The sequence below is a fragment of the Borostomias antarcticus genome (assembly GCF_949987555.1).
Source record: "Borostomias antarcticus genome assembly, chromosome: 8".
Taxonomy (NCBI): Eukaryota; Metazoa; Chordata; class Actinopteri; order Stomiiformes; family Stomiidae; genus Borostomias; species Borostomias antarcticus.
The window spans coordinates 2,773,434-2,797,792 of NC_140241.1; the positions used below are offsets into that span (position 1 = coordinate 2,773,434).

Consider the following 24,359-nt stretch of genomic DNA (forward strand, 5'->3'; position numbering starts at 1 on the left):
AGTGAATGGAAACCAGGCTCTACTCCCCCAAGGAGAGCTTGATGTCACAAGGTTACATCAGACAACAGACACTGGGGCTACGTTCCAAATTGCATACTTCCATACTATATAGTATGCCAAAAAAGGATGTAGTATGTCCCAATACATAGTATGCCACATGCAGTATGGCAAAAATACCAGGATGTCCTACTGTACTACATCCGGTCGTATTTTGCAGTACGCAAGCCAGCAGACTTGTCTGGCTATTCTGACCCACAATCCATTGCACAGTGGAAATTACGAATGTCACTTTATGGACAGCGATGGATGTGGGCAAATTTCAAGGTGCAATGTTATGACAAATGGTACGTCCCAATTGTATGCGTACTGTGTGCAAAGTACGTACTTACAAAGAGTAAAAAGTATAAGTGATTCAGAACGCAGCCTGGGACACCCTAGTTTGCTGGGATCGGCCTCAGCCAATCAATCTACATCAGCTGATCGGAATGTCATGGCAACAAGGTGCTGGGAGTCACAGAGACTGAAGGTTCCGTCTCTCGTCAACAAACCAAGACCTGAATGTAGATGATTGACTGAGGACGAACACAACTGTATTTCTCTCTCTCCTCCTCCCTCCCTCCCTCCCTCCCTCCCTCCAGGTTAATCATATCAACCCCTTGGGACTCAATCTTTATTAGGGGAAAATGTAGCGCTGATGTCTTTACAACTGTCCCAGGTTGCCTGTCTGTAATTTATTGTTCCAGTTACAAGAACAACATTATTATTATAGATTTTTTGTCGTTGCTGGAGAAAGTGGACCAGATTTTAGGCAGACTTCCAAGGTCAGAAGGCGAGGTACGTTTCACTCGACCATAGCCCAATACAAGTCAGAGCTGCTTTTCATCACTGTAGACATGGGGGGTAAAAGGGTCTGGGTGGGATATAAGGCACTTGTTTATAGGATGAGTTCTCCCTTTGCATTCATTATCATTAAACATGGAAATTATTGAATCAGTGTAATTTTAAAAACTACAATACGCTATCTTTGTCCAATACCCAACATGGTTTGAGTGAATGAGACAGGCCTTGGTAACTGTGCACCCTCTTTTGAGGTAACTTATGGATATAAAATGGTACCTTATGGATATAAAATGGTACCTTATGAATATAAAATGGTACCTTATGGATATAAAATGGTACCTTATGGATATAAAATGGCTGTTGACTGTACATAGGAGAAAACTCACAATAACCGGATTACAGGCAAACAGTAATCCAGTGATAGTGTGTTGATCGATATTCCCTAGTCTCTGGTACTGTTAATCCAATGATGCTGTTATCGATCAACATCCTCTAGTCTCTGGTACTGTTACAGAGTGGGCTTAGTAAGAATTCGATCAGAAGACTCTGGAGCTAGCTAGCACATCCATTTCCTCAAAGCAGCCAGTCCACCACACACAGCGCTGAATAACTCCCACCGGTCCCATTTCTCCACTCCCAGCTACATGCGGACTGGTTTAAGCCATTAAAGCTTATACCAATTATATGCTCCTAGACTGATGTAAAACAGTCCACGCTTCCTGGGTGGAAGGGGGAGATCTGGAACGAGGAGAATGATTTAATGATGGCGAGGGACAAAGCACTCTGGGAAAATGGATGCGTCACATTTTGATCAAAGTTGGCTTCAAACACTGTTGGTCCTCATTACACTGACACAGTGCCTGTCTGTGTATGTGTGTGTGCGTGTGTCTGCCTGTGTGTGTCTTTGAGTGTGTGTATGTGTGTGTCTTTGAGTGTGTGTGTGTTTGTGTCTGATGGCCTTAAAATAGCTCTGCAGTATCTCAGCAGGGGACAATTTGGCTGACCAAGGGTATAGCATACGCATGTGGGCGCGCACACACACACACACACACACACACACACACACACACACACACACACACACGCACACGCACACGCACAGGAACAAAAGTGTTTTGTAGCCAGATTCGATCAAAAGTTTCCCCCTGAGTTGACACCTCACACAACACTCACTCACATTCACACCCTCTCTCTGGACGTTTCCTGGCGTGAACAGACCCCATCAGCATTCATGATTCCTGAGGGAGAGAGCAGCCAGCTGATGACGTGTGGCTGTAGTTAAGCTAGAGACCAGGGCTGTGCCGGTGTGATCTGCAGCAGGACTGTAAAGGTCACGGCCAGGTTAATATGGTCTTCTGATGAAATGAATTCATTCAAATAATCCCCTTGGAATAAAAAAGTTCAAGACGAAGAAAATTGGAGAATAATTCTCCGTACATTATGGAAACTCTCTCATCATACTTAACATATTATTGAACCCAAAGGGAATGCGGCTTAAAGGACAGGTTTGGAGTTTAGCATTATAAGCCACGTTATAAGGTTATTTACGATCATATACAACGGGCGGAATCAGTGTTTCGTCAAACGGTGCACTCTCGAGAGGGACAGTGGCTAGTGTAGAAGATTTTTAACTGATCTAGTCAAAAAGGATTTGCCAAGACTCGCTCAAAGAGGTTAAGTCTGGTTTATTGAGAAAACATACAACGCAAGGACTTCAGGACAACGCACATGAGTGGTTTATCCAAGTGAAGTGCCGCAGTCTGGTCTTGCGCGGCCTTATATTCAAGCAATACACAGATATGACGCTTCCAGGGATGTGATTGGCTAACCCATTGTACACGTCATATTAAATGGCAGGCGTCATCAACAGTGGTCGAGAATACAGACACGTGACATGAGAAAAGGCGGTAATTCTTGCAGGGACAAAGGGACAAAGGATGGTTATTCTGGAGCAGACAACGTCTAGGTGTCTCGACCTCCTGGAGCGGTCATCCTGTCTATGTGGAAGGTTGAGGGAGGTGGTGAATTACAAAGGAGGTGGTGAAACGTGAAACTACAATTTCTATGACACTAGTTTCAGTGCAAACTAGAATGGAGAAGTACAGTATGTCCCCTCCTTCCCTCCACTACTCTGGGGGTCCACCTTGGGCAAGTGGTCGTACCCCCCTAGCCCCCCTTCCTGGGGTTACAGGTAACAACCCCTGATGATGGAACACAACCATAGAGGAAGAGAGACCTGTCCCGGAGGAAGTCTGGGGCCCCCTGTCTGGAATGAGTCCCCAAGTGAAGGAGTTCAAGTATCTGGGGGTCTTGTTCACGAGTGAGGGAACCATGGAGAGGGAGTTTGACCGGAGAATCGGAGCAGTTGGTGCGGTTCTGCAATCGCTTTACCGCACTAATGTGACGAAAAGAGAGCTGAGGCCGAAAGGCAAAGCTCTCGATCTACCGGTCTATCTTCGTTCCTACCCTCACCTATGGTCATGAAGGATGGGTCATGACCGAAAGAACGAGATCAAGGATACAAATGATCATGATCTTTCTCCGGAGGGTGGCTGGTGGGGATTGGTATCGAGAACCCGTATTTTTTGGTACTGCTACGTGTACTAAATATTGATGAGCTCTATACACAGTATATTGCTACCATCAAAAGTTACTTATAGTACAGTGCTATATATTCAAATCAAATCAAACTTTATTTGACACACACACACACATATATATATATACTGCAACTGAGCGTCAGAGAACCCATAAATAAACACTGGGGGAGGTAATAAATCCAGGAGAGGTGATTTATCTGCCTTATCACAGCTCCATGTGGGTTCTATCAACCCCCTCCTCTTTAAAGTGTGACCACTCGACTGGATGTGAAGGAAAGTCAAGGTGTTTGTATCTTTCATAGGCAGTGACTTCAGCAGAGATTTCAAGGTACACAGCAGCAGTTCACACAACCACACACACACAAGTGCACACACGCAAACACACACACACTGCCGCCATATTGTACTTCAGGACGCGTCCTCTGCACCTCTCACACTGGCTGATGGATCATTTCATGTGACGGTAGCTATCTATGGTTCCCGAGTGCCGAAATGGAAAATATAATTCTGTTAAAATGCAAATGCCTTTGAAATGTCTGGAGAGGAATATTATCATACATACATATGAATGAATACTCATTACATTCAGCTCTTTCAGCACATTGAGATGATTCATATTCACAATGAAAAGTGCTTTCCAAAATGATTAAAGGAGTAGTAAAGGGACAATGCATGTTTAGCACTTTTTTAAGGTTACTTATGATCATATACAATGGTTCAGATCAAAACGTTGATAATACTAGCACTTTTGAGAAAGTCTGATAATTGCTCTACCACCGTTTTGGTCATACAATGGATGTGGATGGGCACCTTGAAAAATCTTTCAAAAACATGTTAAACTCTCGATTTCAAAGACAAGAAGCTCCTGTTTGGAGTTTCTGGGGCTTCAATTTGACATCATGTTTAGTATTCACAAGTGCACAGATGAACTTTTCATATACTGAACGTTTCTGGATTCAAACTGAATCATTTTGAACATTACTGTTAGGTACAGTACCTGCCATGGTTGAAATCCCAAGGATCACTCCTATGGACAACTCAATCTGTGTGCCCTAGAACAAAACAAACAATAACAATAGTCAGTTCTCATTTGTTTACATGTGGGTCTAATACAATTTATAATACTAACTAAGAAGAGCTTGCTTGATTAAGTTCACCTATTGCAATGAAACTAATACTGCAAACTCTGAGGTACTCTTATATCAAATAAACCTCAAATACCTAAATACTTTCAAGTATTTATTTGAGACAGGTCGGAGGTAAATACGAGATCACATGATCGGTATGTTTCCTGCCACTGTAAAGTAGCACAAAACCCCAGCTGAAGGCCTAGAGAATGATTCTCTATTATGGGACCAGACACATGGCCTCATAAGACTATCCCGATCTCCCAAGCTCACATGCAGTCTGACAGTCTGGCAACTCTCAAGACAAATCCGTTTGTGCTCGGCCAAAAGTTTGCCTGTCCAATCAGCGTCCAGTTTAGTTGATGATGATAATCATAACAAACACACTGCCCCCGAGGAGGTCGCGGTCGATGTTGATAAGCAGCACTTGTATCAGAACTGCTGAGCATAACTTTATTGTAAGAACAGCAAATAACTGAATTCAATGCTTATCCCTGAGGGGAATGTTTTCACTCTTCTCCTGACTAGCTAGCTAGCTAGCTAGATAGCTAGATAGATCTAAAATCTAAAATGTCATTTCATTCTAAAATGTCAATCTAAAGTGTCAGTGAAGTCCATGGCATGGCATCCCGCCAATCAGAGGATGCATTAAAAAGTCTAATGGTGGCAGGATCAGTCTGCCACTGAAGGCACTCCTCTGCCTGACCAGAGTATCATGGAGAGGGTAAGAGACATTATCCATGATCGCCTTCAGTTTGGTAGATGGCTTCTGTGTTTCCAGCCCATTCCAACCTGTTGTCCAGTTGCATACTGTGCCTAAGTACTCCCTGGGTATTTCCAGTCTCTCCATGGAACATTCTAGCTTCCTGTAACGCAATCTTCTGTTCTCATGAGTAGACCAGCTTGTTGTTATCCGTTCTTTATGCTAGTATACAGCGGTCGCCCCCCCCCAAAAAGATACGAAAAGGACAAAAAACAATCACAGGACTCGAGTACAAAAACAAAAAGCTGTTACAACCGTCTGCTGCTCGCACGGCGCCATCTAGACCACATCTCCTTCTAAGTGGGCCCATGAGATCAGGATGGCTAACAGACACACGATACCTGCAGCACAGTAGCTCCAAGACCGACTCCTCAGAATTAAATCAGTCCTCACTTTAGCTTTGAGATGAGAAATGGAAGGAGAAATTAATTGTTATTGTATTCTACTTAAATCGATCCGTTTTAGTTCATAACACTGGCAAAGGCTTCAGATCTTGAGGTTCTGTGTGGTCTCTCAGACAGCTGGTCAGCGCTTCTGGGAGAGAATTATATTGTAGACAAAGCTAGCTGCATCTCGCCTGACTGCCCATTAAATAAAGTTTATTTAATTTCCACAACAACATATTGCATTTGGTTCTGCATGTATATTCAGAATCATCTGAATATTTACACTGAGGTTGATGTGGACACAAAACACGGAGGGCCAAGGCTCATATGTAAACTTATAGCCAGTTAGTAAGCCTATATGATCCTGTTCATGCATTAGTATGCTAAACAAACAGACTTAATTTCAGCTCGAGCGTACATGTATTTCCATTTACAGTATATCTAACAAAGTGTGGCGTCACTATGGCCAGGGGTGTAGTGGTGACTAAAGAAGTGGGTATACTCTGACTAAAGAAGTGAGTATACTCTGACTAAAGAAGTGGGTATACTCTGACTAAAGAAGTGGGTATACTCTGACTAAAGAAGTGGGTATACTCTGACTAAAGAAGTGGGTATACTCTGACTAAAGAAGTGGGTATACTCTGACTAAAGAAGTGAGCATACTCTGACTAAAGAAGTGGGTATACTCTGACTAAAGAAGTGGGTATACTCTAAATAAAGAAGTGGGTACACTCTGACTAAAGAAGTGGGTATACTCTGACTAAAGAAGTGGGTATACTCTGACTAAAGATGTGGGTATACTCTGACTAAAGAAGTGGGTATACTCTGACTAAAGAAATGAGCATACTGTAGCAGAAATGTTTGTTTTTACACGAGTGGTGTGGGTCCATAGATAAAGAAGTGGGTAAATAATAATAATAATAATAATAATAATAATAATAATGCATTAATTATATACAATAATGTATACTCCGTATACCTGCGGATACCCTCCACTACACCATTGACTGTGGCTGATAACGCAAAAGGTTTGACCTTGATCAATCTGAGACTTACAGCGACAATCATGATGGCGTTGTCCAGGAATCCAAACCCCACGAATGGGATGGCGTTGTGGATAAGAACTGCAATACAGAAAAAAATCAGAAATTAGTTGCTCGACCCAGGAAGCATAAGGACACAGAACTTCGATTTCAATTATATTGATCAGATACAGTATGATGATACAATATCCTATTGTAAATTGTATTTAATGAATAGTAATCAATGTATCATACTGTATGAGTCATTACCAATTTACTAAAATTTGCAATTTTCAAAGATGCTTGTGTATCAAATTAACGTCTAACATTCCTTCTCTGCTTGCTTTCTCCTTTTGGAAAGTCAAAGCACACCAAGATAAAAAAGAAAAATAAACATTAGCCGCGGAATGAGACAAATAAGGTAAAATATTCTAGCAAAAAACAACTCCAGTCTGGTCTGAATGGTCCCATTCTATCCCAGTCACCCCTAGCAGGCTGCATTCCGTTCCGTGCCAGTCATCGTTCGTCCTGCCAGGGCGCATGTGGGTCTACAGCTCACCATGGGGGTGTGTGTGCAGTGACAATAAGCCAATGCAACAAGAAATGTACTTTCCGACTGAGTTCATCATGATACTGCAGTGTCTCAAAGGTATAAACAAGCTTGAACAAGTTTTCAGTGTACGTAAATTAAGCAAATTTGATTTGGCAGTGTTTCACTGTGACCTGAGATGAAAGAAGTGGACTGGGGGTTTCCTGCCTCTCACTGAAAATAACACCCCCATGAAGAGAAAAGGAAGACGGGGATGAAAAGACAGGTGATGCTTGGTTGTGAGGGACAAAGTGACTATTTCCATGGCTAAGCTCCTTGGGAGCACAGTATGCCAACATAACCTCAAGCATTTCATGTTTACATTTACAAGAAGGGACAGAGCTTTACTTCCTGAGGAGGCTCAGGTCCTTCCATGTATGGAGAACATTGCTGAACATGTGTAACGGTCAGGAAAATGTGGTACGTCCCTTTAAGAGGTGGGTCACATGTGTGCTTGGGAAGCAAAGGCTCTGCCCCATGCTTGGTGCCAAAGTTTTAGTTGGTTGAGCGATCACTTACTGTACCTACGAGGACATACTGAAGCTTCCATATTTTCTTTCCTTTTATTATTATAGATAGATGGTTTCACAATGACAAGCAATCAAGGGTTGCATGTAAATGTCACAGGTGTATGTAACATGGAGGTTTCACCAGTTTCCACAAAATGTTTAAAGGCACCACAATGGGTAAAAAACAAAGCCAACCAAGGACTAAACAATAAAACGAAGGTACACACTCAACAAGTGGAGAAAAAAAGACAAAGCTTACAAACTTATAAGATGACACAGGAAACACCAGGAGCAACACACAGCTACAGTAAATAATGAACAGACAAAGAACAAGAGGGGATCTACATGAAGGCTATATATACACAAACTAACAAGACAGGTGGAAACCAATCAAACAATCAGTGGTACAGGTGTCCTCTCAATCAGTCAAGTTAGCCAGCTGTAGTCCTCATGCCAGCTATTGGGGCGGGGTTTCCAACAACATCTCTGGTTGGTGGAGACATTGCTGTTGCACTATAGGATTGTGGGTAGTGTATTTTTCCTGTATGAACAGCAGTAGTTTGAGGGGACAAAATACTGTCAAAAAATTAGGTTTGAGATAGAATTCTGAAACATTTCACCCCACATCTACCATGTCATGAAGATGTTGTCATTTTTTTCATGAACATTGGAGATTTGAGTATTTGCAGTAGCTGCATACAGTACTGTTTACAGTAAAACATATTGATGTGCTGTGTGCTCAATTTTTGATATTTCAAAAATCTGTGAAGATTGTTTGTAGGGGACAGTCTGAAGATGCAGTGTAGCAATTGGGGTGTCAATTGACCAAAAATGTGGGAGGAGTAGGGTTTGATAGGTTTTACAGTTTTTGAGAAAAACAGAGTGATGGGTTTCATAATTCCTGCCAGCTCAAAGCATACGGATGTTTCTGCTCACTTGGGCCTACATGTTGGTGGTGGTTGCAAAGTGATAGCATGTACGGCTGAGTTTTTATGATTATTTTTTTAAGTTTTAAACTTAGACGGTTGCTGTAGTGCCACCATCAGGACTATTGGCCCCCAACACCAGTTGAGGTCTTCTGGCATAGGCCTAGACCTATGTGCAAAGTTTGGTGATTTTTCATGCATGGGAAGTCAGACTTCCTAGGAAGAAGAAGAAGATTCAGAATATTGTGAAATACAGGAGGGGCTGCCCGGCCCCTCAATATTGGGGAATAGAGGAGGGGCTGCCCGGCCCCTCAATATTGGGGAATAGAGGAGGGAAGGGCAGCTGAGACTGTCCGGCCCCTAATAAAATACTTTTCTACTTTTCTTCTACTTTGTCTATTTCCTTTCTGGGTTTGATTGTTTTATAATTGCAATACACTGAACAGCAGCCCTGCCAATAATGTCTTAACATAATGTTTTGCATATAGTATTATTATCAGTGATGTGTAATGTTTCAGGAAAAAAACATGTGTTAAATGATTCAGTAATGATCCAGTAGCCTATAGCCTACACACCTTGGAAAAACATGATTGATGACGCATTCCAAATTCTGTTCAAAGTAATGTTTTGCAAGTAGCTTCATTCTTCAAAAGTATTTCCTTACTAATGGAACAACTGAATACATAACTGCTTATTTTGTTCCTTAACTGAAATTATTCAATAAAGTGATTCACATTTGCAAAAAAGTGCTGGAAAGTCAACACATTTCCTGAAAAAGGGAGTTACAAGTTAATCCTGCATAATTTTCCACCCACTGGTTGGATTTACATAATATTTGCATAGATTGTCTACAGGTAGGACTCCAGCACCCCAAAGCAACCTGAATGTCAACATATGTGAATCAGCAGGCTTGTAAAGGCTACTAGGCCTTGTTAAAGGTGGCAATATCAAAGTATTTTTTTCTAATCCTGATCTAATAATACTGGAAGTGCCTATAAATACAACAAAATTACTGCTTTTTTTTTTTAAGACATTTTTTAGAGCATTTCTGCTTCATTAGGATAGGACAGTGTAAGGACAGACAGGAAAGGTGGGAGAGAGAGAGAGAGAGAGAGAGAGAGAGAGAGAGAGAGAGGGAAGACATGCAGGAAAGGGTGGGGGCCGGATTCGAACCCACACCGCTGCGTTAAGAACGAGCCTTCATATGGTACGTGCCCCAACCCATTGAGCTACCAGGGCGCCAAAAATGACTGCTTATTAACAGGGAATACAATTTGATACCATGCTTTGACCCATTTCATATTCATATGGAATCTACTGATGATTCTCCGGTAATATCTCTATACCTCAAACAGCATGAATTACAAAATATTGTCAGCCTTCTATGGTAGTCAGACTTAAAATGCAATGGGTTAAGGACATTATAAGTACAGAATAAATACATTACTTTTTGGGTGCAATTCTTAATGAAAAATAACCAATTAGCTGCTTATTCTCAGTTTCATTTATTTATTTATTTATTATTATTATTATTTCTGTGCAGTGCAATCCCACAGACAGCCAATGGCACTTCCTAGTTTGACTGCAGTCCATATCATTGTAGTAGAGATATGATCTCTTTCTTTTACGCTGTTGGTTTTGGTGCAGGCTCATTTTTGTAGACAGGCAGCAGTGATGCATCATCATTTAGTATCCAACCTTTCCTAAGTGGATTCCATAGAAGGGGTTTGGGGACGACTGTGGCACTACTTTGGTACATCGCCCGTAGGACCAGCTGGTCAAAAGTATCTTGAATGGGAGGCAGATGTGCGACTGGCATGGCTACAGTAGTTCATAGTGGATATATAAGACCAGCATGTTTCGGCTACCTCAGGGCCTTCAGCTACAGGGGTTGGCTGTAGCTCAGTTGGTAGAGCGGGTCGGTCAATGATTGAAGGGTCAGTGGTTCGAATCCCAGCTCCGACTGTCCACATGTCGAAGTGTCCTTGAGCAAGACACCTAACCCCAAATTGCTCACAATGAGCAGGTTAGCACCTTGCACGGCAGCTACCGCCATTGGTGTGTGAATGGGTGAATGTGAGGCCATTGTAAAGTGCTTTGAGTGGAAAAGCGCTATATAAGTGCAGTCCATTTACCATTCGTCAGGTTATCTGTCCAAAGGCCCTGAGCTGGCCCAAACATTTTGGTCTGATATATCCACTATGAACTAGCCGCTTTTAATAAAGGCTTTTTCATTTTAATTTGTCTTTCTGATGCATGGGACACCTCCCCCGAGTGAGTCCAGTAGAGCACCTCCATCACTCACTATGAAGTTCACCTGAGGAACGCTGCAGGCTTCTCCTTCCTCTTGTCTGGTTCGTTTGATAGATACTTGAATCTTGCACACCTTAGGCATGTTTGCCCAATCTAGGAGGAATACTCTATATCTACTGTTCTACAGTGCACTTATGTATTTGCACTCTTAACATTAGTATGTCTTGTATATTAGGATGTCTTGTATATTAGGATCCCTTGTATATGTTGTATCTACTGTAAGTTTGTACTCTTGATTGTGCTACCTTGTTTCCCTGTGCACACTGCTGCTGTAACAACGTGCCCCCTTACCAACCTACGCAGAAGGTGACCTGCTGTAACAACGGCCCCCCCCCCCCCCCCCCCCTACCAACCTGCGCAGAAGCTGACCTGCTGTAAACAGAGCTGCTGACCCTTCTGAGTAATGGAGCTCCTGCTCTAGCTTTCACAGCGAAGATGCTCAGGTTTGGTCTGGCAGAGGACGCTGCCAGCGTTTGATCGAGCCGAGGCAGAGAGGGTCGATGGCGATTGGTCCTCAGGCACTTTGTTTCATGTGGCTCGATTAATAAATTCATTTGAAAGAATGGCTTTTTTAATTCTCTGCGTGTGTACGGATGAACACGCACACCTCCGTCTCATCTCCCTCTCACTGAAGACAAGCGACGCAAAACGGCAGAGCATATCGTACGTCATGATGCTGTGAAAAGTTATGAAACATAATTGGCTTTGTGAAGATTATGTAATCTCACCGTATCTCAACTGGGCTGAGGTGGGCGGAGAAATCTCCAGTTGTCCTGAAAAGAGAGAGAGAGAGATGTCAGTATGGGGGGAGGAAGAGAGAGAGAGAGAGAGAGATGTCAGTATGGGGGGAGGAAGAGAGAGAGAGAGAGAGAGAGAGATGTCAGTATGGGGGGAGGAAGAGAGAGAGAGAGATAGATTACAGTGTCAGTATGGGGGGAGGAAGTCATCTTCAATACAATGTCATCCGGCCATGAAACGGTCATCCCCTCGCTGTGATGACCTCTAGAGGTCCCACTTCCCAGCGCCACACAGTGTGACCAGAATAAACGGTCCATGACATCCCAGTTGGAATGTCCCTATAGTACGGTGGCCCTGAAGTGCAAAACATTTTGCAAAATAACGACATTTCACAAAACATAACATTTCCAAAATGCGACATTTCACAAAACACAACATTTCGCGAAAACACAACATATTGTAAAAACACGACATTTCAGATTTTACGGAAAGGGTAGGAACAACACTTCTTGTTTGTGATTGTACAGAACCCGTCCGCAAGACCGCGGCAAGGTTCCGCAGTTTAAAACTCTGGCGCTAACCTACAGGGCAATGAAAGGAACAGCCCCCTCCTACCTCCAGGCCATGGTCAAACCCTACACCCCCTCCCGACCACTACGCTCTGCTACCTCAGGGCGACTGGTTGCCCCGTCACTCCGAGGCCCCTGCGGTCGATCGACACGGTCACGGCTCTTCTCTGTCCTGGCCCCGCAGTGGTGGAATGAACTGCCCACTGATGTCAGGACAGCAGAGTCGCTGCCCATCTTTCGTCGCAGGCTCAAAACTCATCTCTTCAAGAAGTACTACAACAATCCTCCCACCTAAGCACTTATTGTATTTTATTGTATTATATTATATTGCACTGTACTTTAGATTGCTATTCTTGGAATTTGCCTTCAGAACTAGAACTAGATACACTTGTTTTAGAGAGAAGATGCACTTGTGAGTTCTGGCAAGTAGTAGTACATTGGCTCTTCCTACGTTAAATGCAATTATTGTTAGTTGCTTTGGATAAAAGCGTCTGCTAAATGACTGTAATGTAATGTAATGTAATGTAATGTTCCATGTGGGTTCTGTTCACAAAGCATTCTCATTACCGCCTCCCTTTTAACACAGAAGCTATGTTTCTGCAGTGCTGTAATCAAACAGATGTGCCTACTGTACGTTCTTGCAGCTACGATAAGATAGCCCTTGTGAAACAGGAAATGACGGGCTCTGTCCAATCACAAACAGTGTTGTTACTAACCCTTTCCATAATATCTGAAATGTCATGTTTTTACAATATGTTGTGTTTTCTCCAAATGTTGCGTTTTCGTGAAATGTCATTGTGTTTTGCAACATGTCATTGTGTTTTAAAAAATGTCATTGTGTATTGGCAAAATGTTACATTTTTCAAAATGTTGTGTTTTGTGACATGTTGTGTTTTGGAAATGTTGTGTTAGGGTTAGGGTTAGGGTTAGGGTTAGGTGTGTGTGTGTTAGGTGTGTGTGTGTGTGTGTGTGTGTGTGTGTGTGTGTGCGTGCGTGCGTGTCTGGTTCAGGATGTATTTAACTGGCTGAGAGTTTTTCGTCACCCTTGGCCTTCTTTAAACCATGGGCATTCTTGACCGCAGATCAAAGAACACTGAGATGACATGTGGGGTTCCACAAGGATCAATTCTAGGGCCCCTACTTTTCTGTGCATGTTACCCCTATGTGATGTCATGAGAAGGAACAACATTAGCTACCATAGCTATGCTGATGACACCCAGCTCTACATTTCTGTGACACCTCTTGACTACAGCTCAATTGACCACTTGACAGAATGTATTGCTGACATAAATGTGTGGATGTCACAGAATGTCCTCCAGTTAAACCAGGACACAACTGAAATATTGATCATTGGTGAAAAGGATGAAAGGGAGAGACTATCGGTGTACTTATCGGTGTAATGTCACTGAATATGAAATGAAAGGCAAGACACGTTGGTGTCATGCTGAACTCTGACCTTAGCTTTGAGGCCCATATAAAGAATCTAACAAGGAGCTCATTTTATCACCTAGGAAACATTGCCAAGGTGAAACCTTTCATTTCCCAGACTGATACTGAAAGACTAATGCATGTTTTTATTCCTAGCAGGTTGGACTATTGTAACACTCTCCTGTCTGGCCTACCGAAAAACATGATTAGTCAACTCCAACTGATTCAAAATGCTGCAGCACGTGTTCTTACAAAGACCAGAAGGAGGGCTCACACTGGTTACCTGTCAGTTATATATTTTATAAGTCTATAAGTCATTACATAATCAAGCACCTAAATACATATCAGATATGCTTTTAAAATATACACCCAGTAGGTCCCTCAGGTCCTCTGGCACTGAGCTTTTAATGGTTCCTAGAGTCAGGACTAAGAGGCCTGGGGAGGTCCTAGAGCCAGGACTAAGAGGCATGGGGAGGTCCTAGAGTCAGGACTAAGAGGCATGGGGAGGTCCTAGAGCCAGGACTAAGAGGCATGGGGAGGTCCTAGAGACAGGACTAAGAGGCATGGGGAGGTCCTAGAGTCAGGACTAAGAGGCATGGGGAGGTCCTAGAGCCAGGACTAAGAGGCATGGGGAGGTCCTAGAGCCAGGACTAAGAGGCATGGGGAGGTCCTAGAGCCAGGACTAAGAGGCCTGGGGAGGTCCTAGAGTCAGGACTAAGAGGCATGGGGAGGTCCTAGAGCCAGGACTAAGAGGCATGGGGAGGTCCTAGAGTCAGGACTAAGAGGCATGGGGAGGTCCTAGAGTCAGGACTAAGAGGCATGGGGAGGTCCTAGAGCCAGGACTAAGAGGCATGGGGAGGCAGCCTTCAGTTCTTATGCCCCCAGCCTTTGGAACACCCTGCCAGAGGACCTGAGAATGTCTCTGACCTTGGAAACTTTTAAGTGAGATCTTAAAACATACCTTTTTAACATTGCTTTTACCACATAGCTTTACTTTACGTCTTAATATCCTAGTGCTTCTGAATTAGCTTTCTCTGTTTTTATAGTTCTTATTCTAATTTACACTATCTTTAATTTTTAATTATTTTACTTGATTGTTTCTTTCAAATTTGTTCTCACTGTTTTTATGATTTATGTTTTTATCCATCTCTTTTTATCTGAAAGCACTATGTGCAACATTAATCTGTATGAATGGTGCTATATAAATAAAATAGCATTGACATTGTGTGTGTGCGCGTGGAGAGGCTTGCGGGATGAGAGGGCGTCAGTCAGCGACCCACGGTACTGTACACCATGCTATTGTGCAAAGTAAGTGGTTGTCTATAAATAGAGACTTGCATAATGCTGTTAGGGGATTGCTTGTTTGATGGACTCACCGTTGCTCCTCTGATTCATAACTGATTCATGACTGATATCCTTGCTGTGGTGAGTGGACCTAGAAAACAACTCCAGATCACAAAGTCTTACTGCAGCATGTGATCGAATGTAGATCCGGAACTGGGTGCTAAACAGAAAAACAAACTAATCAGGAAGTCTTTTTTGCACACCTGAAATATGCTCCCATTATTTTTAATTGACACCAAGGTGCCGTTTCGCGCTACATCTTCTGTCTGTAGACGGGCTTGTATCCCGAAACGTCACCTCGGTGTCAATTAAAAATCCTGGGAGCATATTTCTGGTGTGCAGACTCTACTTCTCCTGATGAGTTTGTTTTTCTGTCTAGCACCCAGTTTTAAACATGTTGGATGTGCGTGCCTTTGTCCATTCTCTATCGAATGTAGATCCCCCATGCGCTACCAGATTGTGTTAATTTGCCGAGCTAAAGGCTCAGATGCTCAGGTCTCAAGCAATGTTAGTCGTCAGTCATCACCACACATAAACGTATCACCAAACCAACCCCTTTACACACACCATAGGCATGGAGTCCTCTAGTGCCCTTAGCCTCCCACTGGCTCTGAGTGCCCAGATAGCAAGCGGATGTGTAATGATTCTGGGCCATATATGGGCCGGAACTAAGCCACAAGGGCCAGATCTGGCCTGTATATGGCCCAGATCCGCTTGCTATCTGGGTGACAAGGACACCTACATAGCAGATTGTTAAATCATGCTGTGATAAAAATATGTAGTTTCTTGAATGTGTGGCGTCCTCCCCTTTGCCGGATGGCGGGATGCTGCCCCACGAGCGCACCGAACGGCCACTCCAGCACAGGGCACGCCGACGCAGCACCGGGGGACAGCGCAGCCAGGTCCTAGACGCCGTCTACCCGCCCTTTTCTTGTTCCCACAGCAACACTGGCACATGGCTGCAGGCCGACTGACTGATTAGAGCCGAGAGGCTGAGAGAGCACCAGCTGGAGCAGATCAGCTAACGAGCCAAAAACGCAAAACCGCAAAATCCCAGTCGGGGAGGGAGATGCCAGTCTTGAGATTCAGAGTGAGTAGTCCATTGACAGCGGTCTAACTAGCTCGTCATTGTAGGCCAGATAAAAGGCTTCTGGCTTACAGAAGTGAAGGCGGATGAAAAATCTACCAATTAAATTCGCCCACACATATAAAACCGCCGAACTGTCAAAAAATGTCGGCATCAGTCGAGATGTAACCAAGGACCGTTGAGACATTCTGGTAGACATTTCCTCTCTGACACGATGCGCTACCCATGATTTAAGCGAATATAATGGATAGTAGTGCATTCTGATACATTTCCTACCTGAATATCTACCACAATGCCCTATAGTGTGCTTATCGCACATCCTGTCAGAGAGGAAATGTCTATCAGAATGCCCTACGACGCATTATTGTGCTTCATTCATGAGTAGCACATCCTGTCAGGTAGGAAATGTCCAAATGTCTATCAACATTTCCTACCTGACAGGATGCACTAACCATGAATTAAGCACAATAAAATAGGAAGTAGGACATTTTGATGGTAAGATTTTTGGTAAGGGACAGTGTCAGTAGTCTTTAAGATGACTGTCTTACTGTCTTTCCAGAGGAAAGTTTCCTATGTCCGCACTGCATAACACACTATGTCATTTTTCTCATGCTGACAGGTTTTGTAGCCTATTCTAACGGTGCGGGTATTAAATGGGGAATTATTTAGTGTTCCCGTTGTGCACTGTTTCAATGATAACCTAGAGTAGTGGCATTTGCTAAGCTATATTAGGCTACGTCGACATCTATCTGTCCATGGTGCTGAATCACACAAACTAGCCTATTAAATTGTTTAGCTGGTAGGCCTAGTCTGCAGAATTCCCCGCAACTGTTCACAAAACCATTGTTGTGTTGACTGTTTCCGACCACACCGTTGTAATAGGCCTATTATAATATAACATATTTAGTCTAAAACACAAATACATATGTGTGGTACATCTGATATCTCTCCAGGCATGTCAAAAACGATAGTGGAGGTGGAAACCGACCCATGGCCCAGCAGAGAAGAGCTGTTGATGGATACAGCTCCCATGCCCGCCCCATTGCTCTCACCAAGTCACACTCACTGCCAAGTCACACCAAGGCAAAATGATGTGTGAACACCCTGTGGAATGGGCAAAAAGTATGTTGTGTGCAGTGTCAGGTTGCTGTGCAATCATGGGAAAGTGACAGTGGCATGTCAGAGGTGACAGGTGCATCACCACTGAGGTCATGTGTCCAGGCAGACCCCTCGTGGCTCATCCTCAGAGCTGAACGTGTCCTCCTGGTCCTCGCCAAGGACTGAACAAGTGACTGTCCAGTCCAGTCAAAATGAAGACATTAAGAAACAATGGCGTGTTTTTTGTTTGACTTTGACTACTGAAAAAGGAAGTTATGCAGAGATACCACAAGTGTGATTTCAGTTGGGAGTTGAGCTGAGCTGAGCACGCCAGGCCAGGCTGAATGTCATCACGCCTTACTTAAAGCTCTAAGCTTTCAAGACATCTACCGCAACGTGTAAAAACTAATTTTCAGCACTTACAACGTTTTCTCCGCGCATCAGCATAATATGTTGCACAAACACAAGTGAGAGGGAGAACGAGTGAGCTCGGTATAATTAATATGCGCCAGTGATGCACAAATAGGTAACACTTCATAATTAGTGCACCCCTCTGACAAGTGTATCCAAGTGGCAATCACATCCAATTACGCAGAGATATTGGTTAATGCAGACTATATAATGATCCGTGGGTAGTTGCACACATCGAGAGAAAATGGCCGAATCCCACAAGAAGGCGAGGACCGGGGCGCCCCGGTAGCTCAACGGGCTGGGGTGCTTACCATGTAAAGGCTAGTCCTTTCTGCAGCGGCGTGGGTTCGAATCCGGCCCACGCCCGTTGCTGCATGTAGGTATCGCAAATATTTAGACTCATCCTGGCATTGTTAGATCTGCTCATCGGTGCAGCAAGGCTCTTATGTAGGTGACCAGGACCCCCTGCGGGGCCAGTATTCCAGCCCTCTAGGGCCTGTGTGTGGAGGGTCAGTATCTTTGTCTAGGTGGGAGCTTCACACAGTGAGGGATAGAGTGGCGCTGAAGAAAGAGTAACAACCCAGCCTAGCGATGCTGAGGTGATCGCCATGCCGTCGAGAAATAAGTCAAAGAAAATACCCAAACAGCATAAAAGATCTCAGTAAGGTCTAATGGCTTAGTGCCACAGAGTGAGTGAAATTGGGAGGAAAGACACAATCCTTCCGGGCTTACGCTCACTCAACCAATTTAATTTTTAGGTGGTGCAGTGGGTACACTGACTGGTTAGGGAAGGAGACTGACGTTTAATTTACTAATGGCTTACTAATGACTAATGGCTCCACCGTTAGTGTCAAAGTCAACCAGCAGCCATCAGACGGTGAAGAAATGAATCCATTGTAATTAATCACAGCCGCTCCACTGCAGCCGTTGCGTCGCGTTCGACGGCTGCGTTCGACGTTAGAGAACGCAGACGCTGACAGTCGACGCTGACGGATGCAGTGTAGCCACCGGTCCGTTTAAAACCGCAGCTCCTGCGCTGTGAGCCTGCTAGGAACTAGCTACAAGCTAGCAAAGAGTGACAGTTACATCTGCTAATGTAAATTCAGTCTGCTTCCATGCCCAAATATGGCCGGGGCGGCCATTTACCTCCATTAATTTTTTGAACTAGGATTATGCAAAAACTACCAGACGGCTTTTCATAAAACTTGGTGAAGGGGTGTAGCATGGACCAATTTATAACCTATATTGGAGCGGATGCAAATCACGGGGTGGGTTCACAAGCCGCCCAAACATGGCCGGCCATTCATTGTTTGGACTTCCTAGCCTAGCCTTGCTTAAATCTCCATTAAACTCATGGCTAGCCTTGCCCAATTGGCTAGATGACATTTGAAAATATTCCCAAAAGTCAAGATTAGAGAGTATGTTTGAAGCTCTAGTAGACAGTTTATTTTTGCTTCAGTTGGAAGTTTCTATCTGAGGTTAGAAATATTGATGTTCTGGCACAACCCAGACTAACTGATTGAACACATGTATCCCTTCTTATCACTGCTTAGACTCTGCAAAAAGACAGATATCGATATACAGTAAAAACACAAACTGATAACATGGTCAAAGGGTTGTGGAGTCGGAGAGAGTTTACGGTATTCTGAGGGGGATATGGAGAGAGTTGTACGGTACACTAATGGGGATGTGGAAAGAGAGAGAGAGAGAGAGAGAGAGAGAGAGAGAGAGAGAGAGAGAGCAGATCTTATTCTCCAAACCCCAATTACAGATCTGAAGAGCCGAAATACAAACTGAGAACAGAAGAAGTAGAAAAAGATCCTAACAATCTCTGAAAGCTGCCCCTAATGGCCACTAGCCTGCCTCGTGAAAGGAAACAGCGGCGCTCATATCTCCTACCCGGGAGGCAGACTGCCATTAAGAGCCAGGAAAGCCCACAGCTCAGCTAACCATGCAGGCAGGCCACCATTCCCCACTTAGAGACTCACATAAGAGGAACTCTAGTTCTCTACATTTCACTCCATAGTGTTCACACTTATACATCCACTAGTTCAGTGACCTTTGAAAAGAGAGTGGTCCTTCCATTACAGTATGATGTACTAATTAGGGCTGTCAATCGCTAAAAAAAATTAATCGTGTTAATCACAATAATAAGCTGTGATTTAAAAAATTAATAGAGTTAATCACAATGATACGCTGATAAGATGATTATTTATGATTCATTTGATTATAATGATTTATTTGATTAATCATGAGGTTTAAAATACTAGTATTTACTTGTTTTTTTTAGGGGGGGGAGATGAAACAAATAGCCTACATGTGTGGTGTTAGAATAAAGAAATGCATGACAAAGTGGTATCCTGGCATTCAGATTCAGGGGCTGGAGCGAGGCTTAGTGGAGGAATCAAGTGATCCACACAATTTTTTAAAAATCTAATCTTCCACCTTGGAAGCTTTTTGAAAGGAAATTCACCATGCCCGAATGTGAACGTCTGTTGAATGTCCAATATGAGACCAACTTTACCTCAGACCATCGTGTCATCTCAGAGAGATGCGGATAACTTATGTGTTTCACAAGCCTTTCGGTAATTGAGACGGGTTACGTTTGGAATTATGGGAGGAAGTTGGGGTCAAATTTGGTGCTATGATTAATTATCATAGAATTATACGTTAATTAATATGGTTATATAATTACATGATTAAATTGTGTCCCGCAATTTAGTTTCCAGACTAATCGTGAGCATTAAAGCATTAACTCTAATTAATAGATAATTATAACAGTATAGACACATGATTTGTTCAAGTTCTTAAATCGACACCTACAAACTGTTGTAAACATTTGCCATGGATATTTGTTGTAGACTTGATAATCAAAATCTATAATCAATCAATCAAATCTATAATGTTACAAAACTGAAAACCTTTCATTTATCTTCAATCCAGGACATGGAGAAATCAAGATAATCGTGCCTCAGATAGACAGGTGTACAGACAGACACGGATTGTGTTGTTTTAATAAGATGTAGACCAGACTATTCAGTGGAATGTACTGGACTTTGAAAACTGCATTCTAATCCTTCTCCTCTTTCATTTCAATCGAAAATTCGCCCACTCACCCAGATACACTTGAAAGCATTGCGTTGGAGTGAGCACAGGCTTGATAAAAAGGAAAAATAATATTTGTTATATATTGTGTTATGTATTGTGTATATGTTGTTATATATTTTTTAACACTAAGGGAATGACTGTGTTACTATGGGTGAGGCGGCAGAGAAGGCCCACAATGCATTCCTGTCCTCTACCCTTCTCTCCGATGTGCACCCTTGATCCCTCCCACAATGCACTTGCTGTAGAAGCCTCAGACTCATGTGAGCGAAGGCTGCAGGGAGTTTCCAGGAGGGAATACTGGAGAACAGCGGCACGCTTGTAAGACTCTCATGTACCTTTATGGAAAACATCAAAGGAATTTTCCTCCACGCTCGACGATGCCTTTACATCCATGCTGAGCAGGGGGCGACTGCTCGCTTCGGGGAAGGAGGTAAGAGAGGTGGAGAGCAGTCACTCCCTCCCCCTCCTCCTCATCCTCCAAACCCAGATAGCAAGCGGATCTGGGCCATATACAGGTCAGATCTGGCCCTTGTGGCTTAGTTCCGGCCCATATATGGCCCAGAATCATTACACATCCGCTTGCTATCTGGGTATTTGCTCCATATGGTGTGGGTCCTTCATCTTCAGAGCAAGCGCCCTTTAGAGAATAAACAATTTACATGTGCTTTGCATAAGTCTGTCAAGACCCAACTAATCTACTACATCAAACAATCACTACCCTGAAATGAAACCGCTACCTGCGGCACACCAAACAGAACTATGCATTCCATATGTAGGGGTGGGACGTCTGCCCACCTCCCTTGTTCTCTGTAAAGCGCATTGTGTTGCCTCTGGGTATGAAATGCGCTATACAAATAAAGCTTTGATTGATTGATTGATTCAATGCTACCTATCAGGATGGCTGATTATCTCTCTGCCAGCCCATCTGCTAGCACCGAGTGTGCAATGAATGCTCCCGGGTTCTCTTCTGCTACAGATTAAAAAATTTGATTAAAAGTCATGAAAATCTACAAAAAGTTTGTATTGTTGATCTCGTCGGATTTTCTCTTGTTCGATAAAAGGCTTTTGCGATAAATGCTTTATCCGATTTAAAGCTCTTAGATTGAAACGCACGTTCACCGGCTTTATCCGCATTCATATTTTTAGCGATCTTCACATAATTCGATTGACAAGTGGATGGACACATGGCTTATGAGCAGAACATCCCCATTAGTGTGACAGCAGTATGTGACAACAGTAAATGACTCAGTCCCAATCCCAGAGAGCCCAAAGATTCCCGGCCTAGAGAAAGGTTTTCCCGATGGTCGTTTATCCAGGCCTGGGAGATATCGAATGACCTTCACCAGAATGTCAAGCACGGCAATTTTTCACACTTTGATGGCACAAAGATGAATGGTTACTTCCTGTCAAATGAAACAAGGTAGGCATCAATCTTTTAATGTCCGTGGGTTATGCTGCATTTAGAAGCAACCTGACAACATCTCCTAACTGACCAACAACCTTGATATTTCTGGGGAATGACAAACTAAACAAACAATGTATTTCTATAATATAAAAACGCAGCCCAGACCACAGAACGGTCTAGCCGATTCCAATGGACCTGTATACATAAGGTCATCCAAGTTCTGAGAGTTCTTTAGAGTTCTGAGCACCAGTCATCCTGCGCTGTAAAGACACACACACACACACACACCCACACACACACACACACACACACTGGTGAAGATCAGTGGTCATCTTGAGAGTTCATCCGGCACATTCCTTCAGCCAGCTAGCCAGTCAACCAGCCATCCAACAGTCAGCCTGGGCTGTCTCCGTGCAGCTAGCCTGCGTAGAACAGGTATCCCAGAAGCCCCGGGGGCTGGTGGTGACGGTCAGCAGCAGGCCTCCCGCTGTCCTGGGGAGATCTACGCTGTCCTGGGGAGATCTACGCTGTCCTGGGGAGATCTACGCTGTCCTGGGGAGATCTACGCAGGACGCGTCCATCGCTAGCTGCCCTGCTGGATCTCATGCTATTTCATCTTCACGCTGTTGGAAAAACGATTGTGAGGTGGTCTTTCACCTTATCAATGTCATGTTTTGACAACAAATCTCCACAGATACCCTCTCTCCATGAAATAAGGAGCTGGTGTTCATACTAGTTCAGATCCTAGATCTGTGATGTCTAAATAAATGGGACAGCTAACTGACATTTTGTGGAATTTCCATTGTCAAATTCCAAATGAAATGTTGACATTATACTGTATGTTGAAGGGACATTTCCCCCAGAGAACTCTACCACTACGCTGACTGATGATGACTCACCCATCTGCTTCTTCGGTCACTTGCAGTCTATTTTCAACCCCCCTTGTCTAATCACCATGACAACATCACAAAATGAGCAATTAATTTCCAACCTAATGCATTCACACACAAAAAATGATCCCCAACTCAGTCATCACTCAGCCATTTGCATTTCGTTTTATATGTCCTTTTATAATGTGCTTCTTGCACTTTGTCTTGATACTTTTAATGCCGCATGTAAAGCACTTTGAATTGCCTTGTTGAAATGTGCTATACAAATAAACGTGCCTTGCTCAAGGACACTTTGGCACACTCCCGAAGCTGGGACCGGACCGGAGACCTTGCGATCCCCATCCGGCTGCTCTACCTCCTGAGCTACGTGCCGAATATGTAGTGTATATAACATCACCATACTGTATTCATCTATAGCTATAGCATGTAGATAATACATCCATGACCCCCCCGGGTTATTTATATCGTGACCTCCTCTCCGCGAGGCCACAGGAGGCCCAGCCGCGGTGTCAGCACCACGGACAGCGGGGCCAGGCTGTGAAGGCCGTCTATCGGCCCTTCCTGGTCGCCGCGGCAACCGTGCTCCCCAGCTGCGGGCAGTTGGCTAATCGGCACCAGAACGCAGGCGGGAACCAATCAACCCCCCCGATTAAAAGCCCGTCGGGAGCCATTAGACTCAGTGAGTTGTCAGTGGCGAGATGTGTGTTTGAATGCTTGCAACAACCACATTTTTCGAAGACTAACGGAAATTGTCTTTTGTTCTCCTGCAGGGCCCTGAGCCCAAACCAAACCCTGGATCTCACGCCAACCGGCTGAGTGAAAACCGGAGAGGAAAACGCTATTTTACTTTTGTGGCTCTGATTTTTTCCCCCCTGCGTTTTTCCTTTTCAAATAAATGCGCACTAGCATTAGCTACCTGGCTGAGACCTCCGTTGCTGTACCCCCCTGCCTCCTTGTCCGAGTGTTACAATATGCATGTTTATTTATGTCCTCTCTCCTATGATGCTTTTTTAGCCTCTCTTACTCTGAAATGTAATTTAATGTAATGTATTGCTTTATAAATGTTCTTAGCCGGTAGACAAACATACTCCAGGAGCTTGCTCGATCGCCTTGTTGAGAGGGGTCAGGGAAGAATTTTTACAGCTCACTTATCTGGCCCCCGGGTGATTACTGTTTTTTTGCTTCCCTCTGGAATATGTAGAGGTG

General features: G+C 43.7%; 1 protein-coding gene across 1 annotated transcript in view; it reads right to left on the reverse strand.

The window, feature by feature from the left end:
* LOC311312139 (transmembrane protein 65-like) overlaps positions 1 to 24,359 on the reverse strand; it is a gene marked incomplete at both ends in the record, with an annotated part of 42,079 nt that overhangs the window by 10,530 nt on the left and 7,190 nt on the right. The window contains 3 exons of the mRNA XM_084442010.1: positions 4,438 to 4,492; positions 6,773 to 6,840; positions 11,804 to 11,848. Coding sequence (XP_084298136.1) covers positions 4,438 to 4,492; positions 6,773 to 6,840; positions 11,804 to 11,848 — 168 coding nt within the window. The remainder of the gene's footprint in view (positions 1 to 4,437; positions 4,493 to 6,772; positions 6,841 to 11,803; positions 11,849 to 24,359) is intronic.